At 36.8% G+C, this 20,819-nt stretch overlaps 1 protein-coding gene across 2 annotated transcripts in view; it reads right to left on the bottom strand.

Annotated features, from left to right (window-relative positions):
• The window catches only part of ZFYVE9 (zinc finger FYVE-type containing 9), a 61,930-nt gene that overhangs the window by 21,126 nt on the left and 19,985 nt on the right, over positions 1-20,819 (bottom strand). For both annotated transcript variants that reach the window (XM_040611351.1, XM_040611350.1), the window contains exons 3-10: positions 17,142-17,246; positions 14,283-16,363; positions 9,098-9,197; positions 5,248-5,424; positions 4,746-4,915; positions 3,855-3,978; positions 2,012-2,134; positions 615-770 (exon numbers count right to left, since the gene is read on the bottom strand). In XM_040611351.1, coding sequence (XP_040467285.1) covers positions 615-770; positions 2,012-2,134; positions 3,855-3,978; positions 4,746-4,915; positions 5,248-5,424; positions 9,098-9,197; positions 14,283-16,363; positions 17,142-17,211 — 3,001 coding nt within the window. In that variant the 5' untranslated portion in view covers positions 17,212-17,246. The remainder of the gene's footprint in view (positions 1-614; positions 771-2,011; positions 2,135-3,854; positions 3,979-4,745; positions 4,916-5,247; positions 5,425-9,097; positions 9,198-14,282; positions 16,364-17,141; positions 17,247-20,819) is intronic.

Genomic DNA, 20,819 nt, shown 5'->3' with positions numbered 1-20,819 from the left:
ACATTGTGGAAATCAAATTTCTGAACTACCTGGTTTGGGGATATCTAACATACTATCCCACAAGGATTCTCAAAGTTTTCTTTCTGCATCTTTAAAAAAGCTACCCTGACTTCAAGCCGGGAAAAAAAAATATTATTAGCAGCAATGTCATTAGCGTACTCATGAGCCCTGCTGAGCATCCTACTACACTTACTGCTAAATGAAGTACAGCACTAATTTCAGATACATTAGCCGTATTCAAACTCCTACCCCAGTGCCTAACAGAAGCAGCCAGAGCAGACATTCAGCAAAGGCTGAGTCCTCCTGCTCCACTGCTGTACATGTCTGTTTATAGCCCAAACTTCTTTGTTCTGCTGGCATCCAGAGGAAGGCTGGAAGATCTCTGGAGCAGCTCCCCAGGTTACCAGCACCTCATTAATACTTCTATTTGGTGAGAAGAATATAACACTGGATATGAATAACCAGTAAGAACTCAGCCCCCTATCAGCTTTGATGCTTATTCTCTTTTTATATTCTTTAATACAAAAACAGCCTTTTGCCAAATGACAAAAATCTGCGTATCTGACCCAGTACAATTATCTGTTCAAACCATTTTTAACAGAGAGCATTCCTACCTGCTAAGGCATCCCGGTAAAGTTGCACAAAATGGTTAAAGATATCCTTAGGCAAACATTTCTCATCAGGCAAACACTGCAAGAGAATGACTATCTCCGACTGCCCCACTGCATGCATGCCTTTTGTAGTGAAGCACCAGCACTTCCTGTTCACATCTGCAGAGAGGAAAACATGTATCAGAACAGAAGATCAGATTGCCATAAAATATGCCTAAATTTCACTATAGGAAGATAACTCTTTCAAGAATCAGTTTTACAGCATGCTTCGTTGTGATATCTGTCCCACAGACAAATTAGGTTCTATATCTGTTACTTCACAAGCAAGCACATCCAAAACAAAAGAAGCTCAATAATTCCCAGTTTACAGCTAAGGAAAAGCAAGAACATTAGACCTCCCAGTCAGATCTTGGGATTAACACCACAAAGCAGACTTTTAGCAGTTTCTGTATCCAAATTAAAGGACAGGATTTAAATGGGAATGAAGGAACCTGGGAAAAGGCCAGGCTGTTGGCTGTGTATATCATGATCCTGACAGCTAAACCAGTTTTAGACAGTAATATGTCTCTCTTAAGATCGATAGCTGGATGTCAGATGTTTTCAGAAGACATCACTGTGTTGTTCTGTTGCACATGAATGTTAGTGATGAGACATGCTCTAAGCTTCACAATTAATTTGCTGAGAATACCAAGTTATCAAAATAAAATCTTTCATCTAATATGTATATATATATGCATACTGATGACATTTTTATATGTAAAAAATTGTACTGCTATCTAACCAGATGCTGAACTGTTTATAAACAACATCTTAATTTATTGTATGAACTTTTCATAGAACCAAAACAATTTACTGCAAAACTCTCCTCAGTTTCTCAAATGTTTTCTTAGCCAGCAGAGATCACCTGAGGTACTACCATGAGAAGCCATCTGCACACCTCCCCATTCATTCCTCCCTTCCTCAGCATGTGTACACACACACACAGTATAGAAAATGATACAAGAGGGGCAGAGTGGAAAGGAACGTGTGAATTACTATGGGATCCTATCTGCTTTTCCAGAATGGGATGACAGGGAAATGAGTTAAGCAACCAAAGCAAGAATAAGTGATAAAATACTTTGCCCTACCAAGTTGGACAGGAGACACTGATCTCCAGTCCTGAGACTGGAGGCTCTACCAGTCTAGTTTGTATTTTCTACACAAAATCATCTGTATCGATGTCTAAACCATTGGAAAAGAGCCTTTTGTAATTTAACTTGATATGACTAAGTACAAAGTTTTCAATACACGTGCATTTTCAGAGACTATCCCACCAAATAAAAACGCTGCTGTTCTTACTAATAATATATATAACATTTTCCCTCTCATATCCCAAGCCTTATTTAATAATAAAAACTTACAATTTACTATTTTTACCATGGACAGCAAATTAGCATTTAAAACAAATACAAGAGGGTCAGGGCCACCATCCTCCAGCTGCTGCATGACAGAGATCTGAGAAGGTCTCTCTTCTACAGCATAGTCTACAAAAGAAACAAGTAAACACACGATGAGGTGCTTAACTTACTGGTACAGCACTCTACATTATAATCTGATAACCCCAATTCTGATGCTTTTTGCTTTTTTGACCTTATTTAAGTATCACTGGTTTGATTGATTGTTTCCTAGGCTGGTATTTTCAAACTTCAATAGCGTTTATGTGCATAACTGCGGTATAGCCTTTAGAAAAGTGCAGCTTATTTCATAAATCAGCTTTTTTTCAGTATCAACTGGAGGAGAAAATAGAAATCCAATTGAGAAATGTGTCAACTGAAATCCCAAATGACAAAGAAGTTAACGATTGTTCTTTGTATCACAGTAAAGGAAAAGAGCACTGGTCCTGGACGACAAACCTCAACACCTGGTCTATCTTTATGTCACATAACTTACATTCTGTGTGCATTAGCTACCAGAAGATAACAAAGAGGGTAACACTATGTAAAGCAACATTTTTAAACAAACACAGAAGGTCTAAATCCAGCGCAAAATGGATCCCAACGTGAAACTTCAAAAGCATCTGTAGTGTCCCTCTATGATTAGATTCAGATGACTAGCAAATCAAAATTTTTCATCCATGTGATTATAACCTACACTGCATTTAAACTTTAACAAAAAACAGTTACACTGATGAAAACAGATTTTGAAAGAAATCTATTACCTTTCCAGTTAAAATCAGTCTAGAAAGAAAGGTAATTTTGCTTTCTAACGTGTAAAATGTTTTTGGAATCTTTTTAAATAGAATTAGAATATCAGAAGTAAAATGCTGCAAAGAAAATTCAGTGTGTGACAGCATACATATGAAACAACATCAACTTAGCACACAAAACAATTTATGTGAGGTTATCTATATCGAAGCTGAAAAAGTATACTGTTGTTTCACTCCTTTTTTGTGAAGGAGACTGAATAATCAGGCACCCGTATGAACAGCTAACACAGGATGGAACAGACTTGTTTTGAAATTAAACGCTGCTCACATTTTGGTTTTGACGCTATCCTGCAATAAAACATTACTTCCAGCTTAACATCAGAAATGCACTGTACCAGCAAAACCTTTAATAGGAATTTAAAAAAAAAAATCAAAGATGAAAACATACATTAATCCCAGGAACATATTAAAGGTTGTAACGAATCAGACTGTGGAAAGCAATTGTCAGATAAACAAATATATACATTTTTTTAATCTTTTACAAATTAGTTTTTAATTTTCTGAATCCTTCTCTATTTGGATACTCTGGAAGGGGACATCACAATTACTAAAAGCTTCATGGTGGGCCACGATGTGCAATAGTGCTGTTGAATGCAGTGCTTGGGGATGCCTCAGACAGAGCGGATGTTCCAAGAGAATTTCAGAGAAGGGAAGCATGAATATTCATAAGGCTAATTAAAATGTATCTCTGTGTCAAACATTCCCCACAGTCCGATTAGTGAAGAAATTAGCACATATTTCTGGACTGAAGTTAATTTTCTTTTTGCTTCGTGTTTCACTTCTTATAGTAATTTCATTGCAAGATGGGGTCCTTCCTGGATGCTAATAAGGATCAATGGTGCAAATGAGTGTCACAACAGTTAGCCACAAGTACTTACTGTGAATTTCTTCAAACACTCAGCATATTGCCAGCATCTTATTTTTAAAGTATACACAGTAACTATTAGGTTAATTGTAACTGGTAAGCAAAAAAGCTAGCTGCCAAATTATACCCTCACCTCCTTTTACTCCGGTGGAGATGAGAATTGGAGGAAGACCATCTTCAGGAATTAGATTCATTGCACTGCCAACAGGACTGCCAACCTGAGTTATATTTCCCGAGAATACAGAAGCATTATCAGTCTACAAGAAGAAAACAACAAGAAAGGACAACATTACAAAAGTAATAATGATAAAAATACAAGAACTCACTGACTATATTACTACATGTAGGTGAAGGAGCCTGCGTCTGCTGGAGAACTAGAAGTACCAAGTAATTTGGCTCTTTAACAACAGATGATCATGTGACAACTCCTGTAGATGAACTACTACTAAAAAGTCTGCTTAGACAGAGACTGCACCTCCCTTCTTTAGCACCACACATACCCATTTCTTTACAAAATCTAAAGCTACCTATGCCCATCTGAACTTTTTGCAAAGTCTCAATTCCACTCGCATGGAGAACGGTGGATTTAACATTGTTAGATTCTGTCTGCGCCTTCCTGCAAACCTCATTTTATGAGAAGTGTCAAGCAAAGTATTTTTATGCTTCATGCTATGACACTCTTTCAAACTCTTTACTGACCACCACTCAGCTTTTTTAAAACATGCATTACACAAATATCCTTCATACAGAGGCTCTAAAGCCAAACACTTGGAAGCCCCCTAGCACACAGACTTCAAACATTGCTTAGTGCTCTGCCTCATAATAGTTGATTTCAGTTCAAAATACATGGTTGTTTCAGCATTCTGCAAACATTAAAATAAATGAGGACACTTGCCACACAACATACTAAGATGAGCCTCAACTGATTTCATGGATCAGTCTTACTGATACCTCCATTGAAGCTAATATACAACTCATGACCAAAGCAAAGACGGTATTTTGAGCAGTGATAACACTTGCTTACTTCTGCTGATGAAGTGTTGTTGGTCACGGGCTTTGATGGATCATGTGACACTGCTAAGGTTCCTGTAGAAGTTGTTCCAGCCACTGTCAGTTTTGTTGCATCGGCAACTTCTCCATTGGGTAATATCCCATCAGCAAACCAAACACGCCTTTGTTCTCTAGGTTGAGCCACTAGAGAGAACATTTTACAAAACAGGATTTAAGATCTCACAGCAACATCGACTGGAAAATTTGAGTACACAAAAGCAAAATGAAAAAAAAAAATAGAGCAAAACATGGACTGGAAGAGACTTAAGACATCATCTAGTGCATTTCCTAAGGCAGCATCATGTCTAAACATATCTGCTGAGAATAGTTTACTTGTTCTTAAAATGCTGATGTCCCTACTGAGGGCAGAAATATCACAATTGGCATTAGCTAGAGTATTTGGAATAGATGAAGTGCAGATATTACTTCCAAATTCCTACTACAGGTAAACTTAAAGAAAAAAGAAGTACTCTTACCTTCTGCTCCAGGATGCTTTAGAACTCCCACAGGTACCATGACAGTGGGAGGCGGAGAGCTCAGGGCGCCCGAGGCCTGAGCCTGCTGCAAAGGAGGGATAGTAGAACAGTATTCAGCGGGATTGTTAGGGTTAGGACTCTGGCTTGAGGCACTCATCATGTTCTCCCAGGCTTGAGCTAAAGCAAACAAAGAACAAGAAACATGAACACAGAGGAAGGTATCGAACAGTCCAGAATACTGTGTTAAGTTCTCAGCTACAGTAGGTATGGACCCTGCCACCTTCCGAAGACCATCTCTCTTCCTTTATTTAAAAGCCCAGGAGACTGTAATTAAGCAAGAAAGTCCATAGCAGGAAACGAAACAGCACTGGTTCTGTGCAATAAAAATATCAGTTTGTACAGAAATATTTTCTGAAAATTACAACAGTACACTTGGACCAGAATGATGCTTAGTTCCTCATGCTTCATTTTGTTTCATCTTCTAATATTTAACTGTTAAAACTCAATTCTTATATCCATGTACATTTATCACACTGTATGGACAGACGAACGTTCCTATTACAAGTTTTACAATCCACAGGACACTTGAACAGATTCATCTTTTGTATATGAGAAAAAGCACCTTGCCTTTGCTTATATCCAGGGCAGACCAGTACAGATCAACAACTTATATCCTTAACTATTAAAAAAACCCTAATACTATTAACTCTGAAGGCATGACTTGAGCCTTAATTCAATTGCTCAAACAACCACACATATAATGTCTTTGTCAACAACATCCATCACAAGGAAATCTCTCCTCCGGCTAGTGAAACAGACTGCATCCCTAAAGTACTACTACTTTTTCATCTCTAAGGAAGGCTTGTAGCTATGAAAAGTACCAGAAAATTCATATGTATGCTTGCACCTTCAACAATATTAGTATGTTACAAATGAATGCACTCCTCTAGTCAAGCATAAATATCATGTCACCTAAGCTCTCAGAGCAGCTATAAAGCCTAAATAAATCATGCATATCTTTGGGTTTCTTTGGCTATGAATTGTCAGAAAACCAAAGCAAAAAAATAACAAGACCAAAAGAACTCAAACAGAACACAGCCGAACATAAACCCCTTCTGCTTCCTCGCATCAACCTGTAAAACCAATAGAGTAAAATGCCTGCCAATGAAAAAAGTATTGACATTTCCATTTGAGAAGATTAATTAAATTGAAGTATTTTTAACAGCAACTCTGTATTCCTTTAGAGTATAGGTCCTGAAAGATGGAAGTGTGAAAAACACGCAAAGAAAAGTTACATCTCTAGGATCCCTTTATTAGAAAAGTCTTAGCATGGTAAAAGAACATTTTTAAAGCCTTCTCTAAATCAAGCGAAGTGCCAACTCAGCATACCTACCAATTGAAAATACGGTAAAAATAGCGTTGGAAACTTATTAAACACATAGCCTGACCATGGAAAAGTGCCAGAAAACATACAACCCTCCCCCCACACCCCAATGAAACAAACCAGAGAGCAAGCAAGCAAATGAAGTAAGTGCAATTCCTACCCCTGGTTCCAAGATGGTACAAAGATTAATGCTTAACCTGCTGCACTGAGTGGAAAAAACCCCAAATCTGTACCGACAAAGAAACTGCAAGGATCAGGAGGGATCAGATACGATCGGGCTACAGGTTAACTAACCAGTAACCAAAAGCATCATCACAAAGCACTGCAGCAGGGATAGAAACAGAGAGGTAGCCCAGGGCAAGTACACCTAAGTATGCAGACAGCATTCTCCCTGTAATAACCCAAGCAGCGGTGTCACTGTTCACTGCCATTAATCTGTATCTGTCCTGGCAACAGGACAGAAAGGCTTTTAAAAGGAAATCATTATAATATGATCAATTTTATTCTGCCTTTTTACAAGAACGCTTCTGGATTCCACTGAAATATTTTCAGATTCTTCCCTTCCCCCAGATGGAAACAAATCCTACTCACCACCGAAAGGAGCCAGCTGTCTTTTGCCAGGTGTATGTGTAACTCCTTGTTCTTGTACACCTTGAAATGTGTGCATTTCTCCATCTCAAAATGTAAGATTTTAGCACCCCTTCAACGTCATCATCAGGACTCTGTTTTAATTTCTAAACATTACAACCTACAATTTCCTGTCACCTTACACATTTGGCCTACAGTAAAGAATCATTAATAATTAAAACCTATCACTGCACACTGATTAATCTTTAATATTTTTGAAACAGAAAAATTATTCCTGTTTAATAACAGAAACTGTCTACTAATTTTGGATGCTCACCTCAAGACTAAGCACTCAGTTACTTTCAACTGAACCTGCATAGTACTGAACTTACCTGGAGAAAAAATAAAGCTATGAGCTTCTAAGTTTAGTTAGATGCTGAACAAATTAACAGATCTTTCTGAAAACAGCAGTCCAAATAATCTACTATACAGTAACATGTAAAGATACCATTAAAATTACCTTATCTGAACACTGACATAAAACAGAATTTTCGTAATTCTTGATTAAAACTACAGCAGCAATCTTTTATCAAGGTCTCCAAAGTGTAACTAAACATTTGCAGCAACGGAGATTCCGTGATAACTGTTCAGTAATTATCAGGGCAGTTAGTTATCCTAACAGTTAAAAGTTTACACTTAGTTTGACTTCTCATTCTACCTACTACATGTTAGAGTGTACTGGTCAAACCTTCCTCTACAATTGAGGTAACTTCTGTGATAAAGTTTCAGTTATCAAGATACATATTTACACCCTGAGATCAAGTCACTTATTCAATCTTTCCATTAATAAACCAGAGTGCCAGGAATTTCTCATGATGAGACAGGTTTTCTCATGATTTAAGCACTCGCATGGAACCCCTCTCAACATAATCCAATTTTTCTACCTTCTTAATTCAAGACATAAAAACTGAACATTGAGTCTTTCAGCAACAGCTGCCTCAGTGTCATGGACATAAGTCAACTGGACAGCATAATCACCCAAAGGTAACCGCCAGCACAGGAAGTTCTTGAAATTTCAGAGGCCTCAAGGTGCAGAGGGAAGAATAGTCTGTTTGCCCATATTTATAACACATATCTAAAGTGTTAATACTCTAAGGGGCAAAATACAAAACAGATTCCATGGCCCTTCGGTTAAAACACAGTCTTTCCTTACTCCAAGCAGAGGTAATATAACTTCTCATTTGTTCTACTTGTTAACCTCATAACTACGTGTGACCTCTCTCATATCCCATGTTCACAACAGACTTCTAGTCACAGCGCAATCCTGGGTTTGGCAGACTCCAGCAACATGCCCAAAGCAACAATCCAAACTCAGCTGTCCAGATTTGTGGACAGGTTTTTCGACTAGACCTCCTATTCCAGCATCAAGGAGTTGAGTTAGAAGAGCTGGATTAATTTGTGGATAAATATTACTTTCTTGATTTCCTGTAGTGCATAATCCAGAAGAGGCACAACTGCATTCATGACTCTTCTCTTTGGCACTCCATACAAAAGTGTAACAGGTTATCTACTCAGGCATCAAAGGACAGAGAGGAGGCTCCTGAATTAAAAACAAAACACCCACCAAAAATCACCATTTCTGCAATCCTGGTATGGCACTCACAAATGAAAGCTTTCAAACTCACTGCAAGCTTACCAGTTTTTGCCTTTTGTTACTCGTATTTAGTTTAGGAATCCCCACTCTCCACAGGGATTCACACTGATCTCCCAAGGGCCTTTGCTCTTTTAGAATACTTACCCATACAAATAAAGTATTTTGATTTTTTTTTTTCAATAGCATCACTGCAGGTCAACAGAAAGCCAGTAAAGCACTGCATCTCAGATTCTCTTTCCACTTACCATTCATTAGTACTGAATGGCAGATTACACACACTCTAGCTTCCTTTCGATCCATGTACAGCAACTTGCACTTCAGGCTACAGCATGCTGCGCAAAAAACCTGAAACCAAAGGGGAAACAACTTAAAAGTTATTCAAAAAAATACGTGATCAGCTGATGAATTCAGACAAGAGAATATCTGTAAAGCTCTAAACATACAAAATAAGGAGGTAAATTATCAGTATTTTCCCATTAAAGCCATAGTGACTAATACTTGCCCAGGGTGCCTTTCCTACTAATCCTGATGAAGCAGTATTATGTACAAGACACAAATGTATGCTGTCCTGATACTATACTGTGGTGGTTTTAAAATATATTTGGCATAAATGACAATGGGTTAATAAATTCCTGCCTCTTTAGAATTAACCATTTGGGAAATTCAGTCTTAGAAAAAGCATGAGTACTTTCTAGAATGAACTGTGTTTAAATGCACAAGTTTTCTTCATGTAAGAGATTGCTATGGCACATATTAATTCAAACAGGTCATCTTTATTTGCACCAGGGCAATTCTTCTATATTAGCAACTACAGTTATTTAATCTCACCATATATAACAAGCTATTCCTCAGCTGAGACTCAAGTGAACAGTGATGTATCAAAATGTTTTAAGCATTCAACATGTCAAACGAGACATTTTAAAAAGCTGAATAATGTTGGTACTACAAGAAAATCTTGCTCCATTTATATAAATATATAAAAGCTCATATTTACATGATTACAAACTCCAGCATCACAACACTAGAGAGAAATCAGGAACTGCATTTTATGGATGCTGGCTGCTGAGGGGGAATCCGGTGCAAAACCCCTGGGAGGACAACCTGCTGCAGAGATGCAGTTGCATTTGCTAGTGCTTCTCACCTGCACCAGCTCTAATTCCTCAGTCCTGGGCAGGAGACAGTCTTGAGGCTTCCTCCAGAGAAGCAAAATCACAAAACATGAGCATGGCTTGTGCACTAAAACAAACACTTGCATGTAGGTGTGATCTTACACTAGCAATTGCAATCTCAAAATTCTGAAAAACAATGCCCTAATGATTTCTTATTTGTTCTAAATACTACTATTTTCTTTATTTTTTAAAAAATAGTATTTCCTGAGGGTTATTGTTCAGGTGACATGAAGATACTGATGATCACCCATGTCAGGCAGAAAGGTAATGTCACAGTCAGGAAATCTAGAAACAGCAGCAGCTACCTAATAAATGAGTTCAGATATCAAGAGAGAATTTCAAATTTTAGTTATAGGTGGACAGCATATCCACAATTCACTATGCATTAATAATGATATGTAATGCTTTCTTAACCCAAACAATTATTCCATCATCACTTCAACTGCAGTATTTCTGTAATACAGACAAGAAACCACGTAAGATCCTCATATATAAATATATGTAAGCCTAACTAAATTTCAATCAAGTTGAAGATTGCACCAAATTACAACCACTTTGCAGCCCGTTACCTTTGCATTCTTTTAATGGCAAGCGTTTAAAATAAGCACATATGAAATAAGCCCTGAGTTCACCATGAGAGCTGAATATCAAATGTAAAGAAAGAGCAGTTCATCCTGTCTCATTTCAACCAGTTTTACTGTTTCCTAATTATGTCAACTTAAACATTTCAGAAGCAAAATATAAGTGTGTATACACTGGCCTTTTAATGCAAAAATTAAAAAAAACCTTTTGCATATCTGAAAACTTTCTTTTTCAAAAAAATAAAAAAAGGCAAAGGTACTATGCACTTTTAAAATCTGATTTCTGCATTTACACCTTAACCCAATTTACAAGCATTCTAGGGAATATAAATAAGAGCATCACAGCATATTTTAGAGACATTTGACATAATTTCAATTCTCTGGGAGAAACTTCCAGTCAAAAGTTCAGTATTGAACATGGAAAAATCAATGTCTTCAACCATAAATGAAGGACCAACACAAATTAATATCTAATTTAGGACCCTTTCTCAAACAACACATTGTGCATTCAGCAAAGCTCCCAAGTGAAACGATCTAAATATTAAAAGAAAAAATAGAAGCAATGACAAAACATCTACACCTCTTCTCTTAGGCTGCATCAGCCTTCTAACAGTAGTAATGCAGAGGAAGAACACAATCCAGCACAACTGACAATTCAGTCTTGTTATTAACAATCACCAAGTCATTATCTCAGTATATCATGCTATAAAAAAAAAAAAAAAAAATAGCAGTGTCAGAGCAAGTTTTTATGTTACTAGGGTTTTCAGGTTCACTGGGAGTTGTTAAAGCATTAGATGCTAGGAGGTTTGGTGATTCTTTTATACTTTAGTGGAAAAATACAGTTTTGGCTGTCAGTAAAAAGATGACAAGAAATTTTCTGGTTTTCCTATCAAGGACAACTGTTTCATCTGACAATAAAAAAATACATAAATGCACAAGGTAAAGTTTATGAATGCATTCACACACATTCTCCAGGTTCTTAATTCAAAATTTACTCTAAAGTGTATTACTTTCTACCACTCTCCAGAGGTTCATATCTTCCATTAATTTTGCAATTATTATCCTGAAATTAAAAACCGAGACAGACTTCCCAAGTGCCACTCAACTATTTTTAAATGCAATTTTCATTTCCAAATGAAACCGATACAATCACCCCTCCTACAATGACTTGTCATGATGCTAACAATCCTTAAAAAGAAACTGTTGTGCTAAAGTTTGTGTACTAAAATATTTAGTCACATTACTTCCCCTAGAAAAAATTAATTGTAAAAACTGAAGATACTGTCTCCCCAATTCTTTAGGTGAGATTCATACATTTAATAGAAACAATGGAAATGTCACTGTGATTTGTAGTTACCTACACCACAGGCACATGGTCAACATGACTTGCTTTGGGGATGGTTATCTTAACTAGAAAGCAAGAGCAGACAGCTGAGACTAGCTGTGCTTCAAGCCACTACAGACAGATTCATCAGAGCTTGCCTTTCAAAGCTTTTGGTTTCTTTCCACCTGAAATCGTTACAGGAATTAAGTGTTACAAAGCAATTTGCAGTAAGTGCTAAGTATTACTTGACTTAGCATTTATTAATGAGTACTTTTTTTTTTTTTTTTTTTTTTTTTTTTTTTTTTTTTAGAGAAAAATAACATACAAAGGCATGAAAGACCAGAATTTTCTGCCACAGTTTTTGACTGCACATGTACAAATTTGGCTCAGGCAATATTAGCTAACAAAAGCTTCTAGAAACAAGCCATTCTGAGGACTATTCTAATACTGTGAGAATATCAAATACTAATACGTGATGTATTTTTCACATCTGAGAAACAAGTTTGTCTCCAGAGCAGAGGTATCTTTTATTTTATCCATTCCCCACATATCATCTAAAACAATGCTGGTTGTTCTTCTCAATGTTTGTCCTCAGTACTCTAAAAGGAGACACACACCCTACATTTTGTGGCCTTGCTCTATCTGTGCATGTCTTATCTATTTTGTTTACAGATATTTTCATTTTCTGCTTCTCATTTGTGCATTTTAGGGTTTCAGTCATTGCAGGGAAGTAATTAAACCCCAGCAATGAACCTCTTCAAGACACAAAAATAAGTATAAAACATTACTGTAAATGAAAATTGTAGTCATATTTCTTAAACATAAATCCCCAAAGAATTACCTAAATAACTGACAGTGTAAGTTAATATAGCAAAGCTAAAATTATGGACACTGCTTTAACTTACGTCTCTTACAGATTCTCCTTAGCTGCAATGAGAAAAATCTTTGAACCCTTCGGATATTAACCAGAAGGTACACAAAAAGTAGGGATGCACCTCATATGGTGCTTATTGATCACCTGTGGTTACAAATTTCATATCAGGACCTCCACTGCAACCAGCCAACAAGAGGATGGGCGGAAGCAAGCAACTGAAAGTCCTGAACCACTGCACAACGAACACCTGCTTGGCTTTTAAAAGGGTCCGGAAAGATTTTTCAGCATGTCTCAAAATCAAATTTGAATTAAATCTACTTATCTGGTGGTGTAGTGAAGAGGCTGAGTGCTATGCATTTTGGTTTACTAAAGGGACAAATGGGACACACATGTTGTCCATTACAGAGGACCTTGCCTGGGTTTTCTGCTAGGCTGCTTCCAGAAACAGGTGGCATAAGGATTTGAGCTTTCCAGATATGTTTGCTTCTTTTAGGTCCCTTGTTCTGGTCATTCTGCTTCCCTGCACTCTTCTGGTAGCAAAAGGTATCAGCCATAGCAGTCAGGAGGTCTTTCAATCAATTTCACACACCTTTGGATAGGCCCTAAATGAAGTTAATTTTACTCCAGGTTTTAATAGAGTTTAGCATTTCTTTTAATCTTAAAAATATTCATGAATATCTACTTGACAAGTGTTTACCACTTGTGAATTATCATATTTTTTCCTAAGTCTTCCCATGTGCCACTGACTCATATTTCAGTAAGATGATAATCATTCAGTAACAAGGTAATCATTTACTGTAAACTTGCCACATAACAATTTGTGTTGACCTAAATGACAGATACATAGAAGTTAAAAAAAAAGCCAACAATAAAATACCTCTTACACAACATAAAATGATACAGATATTATGTTTTAGTTGTCTTCACTATAAAAGTTCTCACCACATGTACAAAGATCAGGTTACAGATAATTTACCATATTTTTTTCCAGGAGCAAACGTATGTTCTTCAAAATAATGTAAGCAACATGAGAAGTTAGTAAAGAAGACTTAAGAGAACAGAGCTGCTCAGCCATCTAAACCAGCAGGAATGCCAGCAATTCAACAGCACACTTCCAATTCACATCAATATGTTTCAGTATCTTTAATGGCATTATTGATGCACTAATTTCTGCAAACTAGTTTCCTGCACTTAGCCGTTTTATAGCAGTTCGACATGAATCCAATTATGTTGATGGTTGCAATCAACAAATACACTGCTCATACAGGCTAAAAATTGTTACCGTTAATTATTTTCTTTTAGAACCCTAAATAGATTAGAGCTTAGAAACTCCTTTGTTTCCTTCACAAATCAAACATGGCTTTTTAGGAAGAGATGTCACAGGTAATTACAGCCAGTGTCTTAGAAAGTCCTCCAATTTGATTTTGCACGGTATCAGGAGAAAGAGGCTGCTTTGAGCTTACTCACAAAACACAAACTTACCTTCCCACAAGCTCTGCAATGATGCCTTCTTTTGGTGAATGTAAATCTGGCCTCACATTTCATACAGTTTGGTGCTTGAGAATCTGGAACCCAAACTGGAGCCACCTCACCCAAAGTCGTAAAAGGTTTTCTGGCTGGAGCTCCAAACTGACCAGCTCTGAGATCATTGTCTGGACTATCTGGGGCTACTGCAAGGCACGAACTACTAGAGACTCCAGATTCATACTCTTCCAAATGTTCACCATTAGTATCAGTAACAGAGGCATTTGAAGATGTTTCACCAGGAAACGCATCTGCTGTGTCCCCTAACTGTGTCTTAACAAAGACATTTTTGTTTTTACTATTACCTCCACAATTTGGGGGAACAAGATCATTTTGTAAGTGGTCTGATAATGGCTTCGGGATCTGCAGTTTAAGATTTGTAGGTTGTTTAGGTCTTGCACCACCAAAAGGAACACTGATAGATTGCAAATTAGTCACTGGTTTTGGTGAAGTTTGCCCTTGCATGGATGAAACCTGACTACAAAGATTATGTAAATAATTTTTCTTTATGTGGTCACCAGTGCTGTTTAAAATAAGACCGCTCCCTTCTGCGGTCTCATTTCCTCTCTGTTCATAAACATTAGCATAACATTCTGACTTGCTCTCCTCTATCTCCTTTTCCTCTGTTACCGAGTCTTCCTTGGAGGGTAAAGTCTTTGGAACATGAGTAACAACTGGGTTCTGCATTCCATAGGAATCACAACCATTAGACAGCGAGCTTGCCGCTGATGTAGCCATCACATCAGAGAGACTGGATCCTTCAAGCTCATCTATACCAGTCCCTTTTAAGTTTATACCTGCCTCCATCATCCCATCTCCACCTTCTTTACTATTACTACATGTCTCATCAGGCTGTTTCGTCTGCAAAAGTCTTTCATTCTCTCCCAGAGTTTGCTTATTATTCATCTTACTCAACTTCGTCAGTTCCCAATTAGTCATCTCCTGAGATTCAGGGTAACACTCTGCCATGCTGAGCAATTCTGTTGTGCCAAGATTTTTATCACATTCAATGACTTTGCTTTCAGTGGCACTAACATCCTCAGGGGCAAAATGTTCTGCAACACGTTCCTTGTAATTGCCACTTCCAGCCACATTAGGTTGACAAGCTTCAGTGAGCCCAGATAGCCTAGACTGTAACTGTTGGGTTGTTTCCTGTTCTGCAATTAAGCTTCCATTACTTGAACCAGAAGAAGAGTTTTTAGCATCTAGATCCGTTCTCTGAGGAATGGCTTTACTAGCAAAATTTTCAACTGATACACAATTTTCTTGCATTTTAACAGTACCATCAACGGGTCTCTGTAAGAGAGTCACTTCATTAATCCCCGCAGTTGTAGCCTCTGAAAATAGTGAATCTTTACTCATATTAAAATCATCCTTTAATCGAGAGGAGGGGCACGCAACGGTCAGGCTTTCTGGTGAAGCATTAATCAAATGACTTAGAGAGTCTTCTTCACTGCACAGCCTATTTACTTGCTTTTCTGTATCTGTATCTTTTTCTGTGGATCCATTTACAGTAACACTAAACTGATCACTCTGTGGGTTTTCATTATCCAGTGTAAAGCTAATAGTGTCCATTAGGGACTGACTGTTGTAGTTCTTACAATCCAGCAAATCGCTACTTTGTAGTGTTCTTCTGTCACAGTTATGCATGACTGCCACCACTAATACATTTTTCTCCTCCGGCAAGCAAGGTGTATTTCCACATTTCTTTTCTCCTGTTTCCACAGTGTTACACTGATCATCCCGATTAGTATTTCTTTTAATCAACTGATCGTCTGCTGCTGCCTGATCATCAATCCACATGACTGGGGTCTCTGGGCTTATGCTAAAATCCTTTCCATTAGCACAGTGATCCCCTCCTCCTGTCGGTGTAGTCACTGAATGAGACAAGGAGAAAGACTTTAATCTCTGTTGACATTCATTAGGAGTTGTAGCTTCATTCACATTGGCCACGGTTGGGTTAAACGACAGACGACGAGAAGGTGGATCTAGAATCTGATTCCACTTTGCACCCAATAGTGTAGGTGAAACAGCGGCATCTGAAAAAGTGTTATAAGTAAGAGAACTTATTGTCCTATTAAAGCTACAGGTTCTATGAACTGTTGCATTAGAATGCCCCAAATATAAATGCAGAAATGTTCAAATATGGGCACAACAGTAAAACACATCTGCCATAACTAACATTCCTGATGAACTATTAGTAGTGTAACTACATAATGTTTCTGTAACTCGAGAAATTTAGAACTACACCAATTAGTATCAGGTTGAATTTGCACATGCAACTTTAAACTATTAATATACTTTAGACAGCTAGAAAAGCCTAAAAGAATCCCACTCCCATAAATGTTGAAATTCCTTGACAGCACAGAAGTAGCAATTAAACAAAAAAGTTGATACTTCAAATATAACTTTCATTATATGATTTACGTGGCCTAATAAAACATTTCTATGCTTGAGTCTCCTGAAACTGCAAAAAAAGCTTAAAATAAGTTTTGCCTGATTTGTTTAAAATAAATTTCAATACTGCCACTGCGATTAAGCTTCACAAAACCTTTCTATAAAAAGTGTATAGAAGATTTGCTATTAAAAGAGTGAGAAATTTTTGAAAAGAGTAAACAAGAGAAATGGAAACAAAAGATAATACTACTAACAAATACTGAAGGCACACCATGCAAAATTAACAGATGGTTTTTGCAGCTTCTGAGATTAATTTGCAACTCAAAACGAAAAAGGGTATCACAGATCTCTCCCTCTACAGTGTTGTTCTCTGTAAAATACATCTAATGTGCATCCATGATCTCGTTCAAAACGACTCACCTTCGTTTTGCTCAAATTCATCTAAAACCTTATCGAGGTTATATGCCTCTGCTTGGAAATAGTTCTCCATTTGTCAGGGAAAGACCACCAGATTCCTGTCTGAACCTGCCAGAGAACAAATTACAATCAGATATTTAACCTTCAGTCAGCAGTATTCCACTACATATTGCCCTTATTTATGGGGAAAAAAAGTCCTTTTTAAATCAAATTTTACATACATTACATGCGTAAATAAAAAGTATTTTCCAGGAATAAAAATTATTTGTGTGCTTAAACTTGCTTAATTCAGATTAACAACCTCCCCAAACTTGTTTTGGATTTTATTACCTCCAGTGTCCCACATTAATCTGTCTAACCATCAGGATCACCACAACGGTAAGAGCAGAACAGTTCCAACACCAGTCAGAAAATAAAAGTCTAGAGAACCAGAAAGCCAACTAACGTTCTGAAGATCCAGATTTCAGTTCCATGCTACAACCAGTTAGTGCTTGTGGCTTTGAACAAGTAGTTTAACCTCTCTGTGGTTCTGATTTTTTTAATGTATACTAGGTTAGCAGTATTCTGTATCCCTCCTCGGTTCCGAGAGGTGCTTCAAAGATTCATAGTTGTAAAAGTTGTTAAAGGACTTAATGGGCATTACTTGAATTATGCTAGCCCTTAAAATGCCTGCTTTATTATTTGTTTCACTGCAAGGAAGGCACTGAAACTCTAGCAAAACGCACAGAAGTAAACAGTCTCATCAAAAGATAGTTCTTTCAGGCTAGCAAGGAAGATGACAAGGGAGAAATTAAAAAAAAACAAACCCAACAAACAACCCTAAGTCATTAAATAACTTGCTACAACTTCACGTAATAAATAACATTTTTGCCCTAACAGTAGGAATATGGTCTTCTTGCAACCAAAGGCTTATATCAACAAGACACCCTGATTAATTTTTTAAAAACATTCACTCCCAGTGAAGACATTTTCACTGAGAAATGTGTGCCATAACCTATATACCATAAAGAGAGACCTTGATTTGATCTGTTCTCTGAACATCATCCAGAACAGCCTTGTTCTCTTCAGAGTTGGCTTTCAATGTTGTGAAATAAGGAAATGGAGGAGGAGAGAGTGAGAACCTTGTTTTGCAGTAAGAAACAGTGTTAGACCTGACAGCCAGACTCCAGCTCAATTAAAAACCTGCTCTTTTACACTAGAGATACAACAGACACAAGAAACACATCAGAGGAAGTTTCCAATTTAAAAATATACTTTAACATTACCAACATAGTATCTAGATTTGAGGAAAACATCAACAAGTTTTATTTCAATTACTACAACATTAAATACAGTTTTGTATTTATTGTGAGCAACAGCTAGAATTAGGTTATTGGTACAAAAAGATGGTGCATTAAAATACCATAAAATGTCCAAGTTTTTAAGGCTGACCTCAAATTTGACATGTGGTGTTTTTAAAAGATGATCATGTTACAAATAAATACATTGCAATTAAATATAATCAGATTAAATCATGTTTTAAAGATATGTACAAAAGCCAAATAGATACAAAAGAAAATTAGTGTAACAGCAACTTCAAAATTGCAATAAGCGTCACCCAAAAAAAAGACCATTTTGCAAAGAAATCCAGAGATTAAACTAGACTTGTCACCCTACAGACTCCCAGATTTGTCCTCTGTTCTGGGATTTTAGGTTAACTCCTTCTGCAAGGAAAACAGATGACTGGCCATATCATTTACTGTACACAGATGCACCGTTCATAACACGAGCAATGGAAAAGCTGGCCACGTTGATCAAAGGTTGCATTTCAGAAGTCTAAAAAGCTCAGTACATTACATTCTCTACCAAAAGTGAGGTTCTGACCTCTAACTGTGACAGACCATATGCTTTGATCCCTTAGTACCTACTGTAAAGTCTTCCTCACTTATCCAATCTGTCCACCAAGTCACTGTATTAAAAATCTTTCATACCATTTTAACCAAAACAGCTAAATTTAGTTCACACATTTCAGTTAAACCAAAATGGTTTTAAAAACCAGATGCTTCTCCTTAGGCATACAAATACTAAATAAATTCAAATTACATCCAAACTGTGAGAGTGTGGAGGTTCTCTTCACCTCATTTCAACTCCCTAATAGGAAACATCTTTACCAGCTCAGTAAGTATCAAATATTGAAAAGTGAATTAGAATCTGTCCCAATGAATATGTCCCTTGAATTTTTCTTCTGTTCAGAGTTCTAAATGTCAACCAAAATTAACTCACTGAAGAAAAACTGTTTTGTACAAAATACCATAATATTATTTCACATCCATTTATAATGTATTTAATTTACATGATAATAGTAACGTTCCAGTCTAGCAAACAATTGATGAAGATGTGAATAATTATTCCTAGGCAAAGTCCTACTACTAAGGTCAATGATGCAAAGAATATTTGTCAGTGAAGCACTGCAAGACTGAAAAGTAGCATACAAAATTTTTGTGTTCAGGAGTTAAACTGTGACACTGTCTGAAGCCACCGCACTCAGATTTCCATGCACCTCCACAGTGAAAAAGGGCACCCAGTCAAGGCATTCACTAGGACATGGACACAAGTTCCGCAATACAGGTGGCCCCAAAGAAACAGGCTACAAGCATTGATATTTTTGTTTGTTTTGCTTATTTTAGAGAAGATAATTATTACTGACAAGCAAGTTGATGGGGAAGAAATACTACGCTGATTATACAGTTGCTGAAAACACGTTTTTAAGTAACTCTTTGGATGACTGCATTTTAATTCTGTGTAACTTAAAAATGTTTAGAAAAATTCAGACCTGACCATTCATAAAACTTCAAAACCCGACTGAAAGTCTGATAAAATTACTTCAGAACTAACTCAAAGTTATGGACATTGGAGTAAGTAGAAGTCACATTTGCCTGTAACATTTCCTAAATGTAGCCCTGTATTAGCTAGCTTTTCATCGTCATACAAATCAGGAACAAGAAATGCCTAACCAAAGAAAGCAGTGTTAGAAGTTCATAATAAATACAACCATTTTTATTGACTTTAGTCAGGGTTTGGCTTTTAAATTTTGTATTAAGTGTGCTTTTATAACAGTAGAAAAAGACAAATATTCAGACTTAGGAGACCACAAATTTAATAATAACAAAGTCATATAACGAAGACTTAGAATTTTGTTCCCACTCCCTTACAATCCCTATGTCGTTAATACTTCATATCGTCTCTGTGCAAATATTACTTTATTAACATCAGTATTATCTAATATTGAATATCCAATATTTGTAAGTTTAAATTTGGCCTAATATGACAGGGATTTTTTTTCTATATTTTTAAAAATTCTAAGTAGTGAGAACTATGTGTATACAAATACACGTAACCATATGAATTCTGAAGCTCAAGTACTGGCACACAAATGTACAATGGGCCAAAATCCAGACTGATGGATGCTCATAGTCCAAACTGAAGAGAGAAAATACCTTTTATATCATTATTGTTATTTCACTTACTGATGTACCAGGATATATGGAGAATTTTTTATTTTTAAACTCACAATTGCTAAGCTGACAGCCACTCTAAATGAGATCTCATTGTCTATGCAAGTAGGTATTTCTCAGAAAAGGTCAGCTGCAAATCTTCAGGCCCAGTATCTAAAATAATCATTATTTTCATTATTTTTATAAT

This window comes from Falco naumanni, chromosome 11, assembly GCF_017639655.2.
Source record: "Falco naumanni isolate bFalNau1 chromosome 11, bFalNau1.pat, whole genome shotgun sequence".
NCBI lineage: Eukaryota > Metazoa > Chordata > Aves > Falconiformes > Falconidae > Falco > Falco naumanni.
Note: the sequence above shows the minus strand (reverse complement) of the source record. Positions and strands in the feature narration are given on the sequence as shown.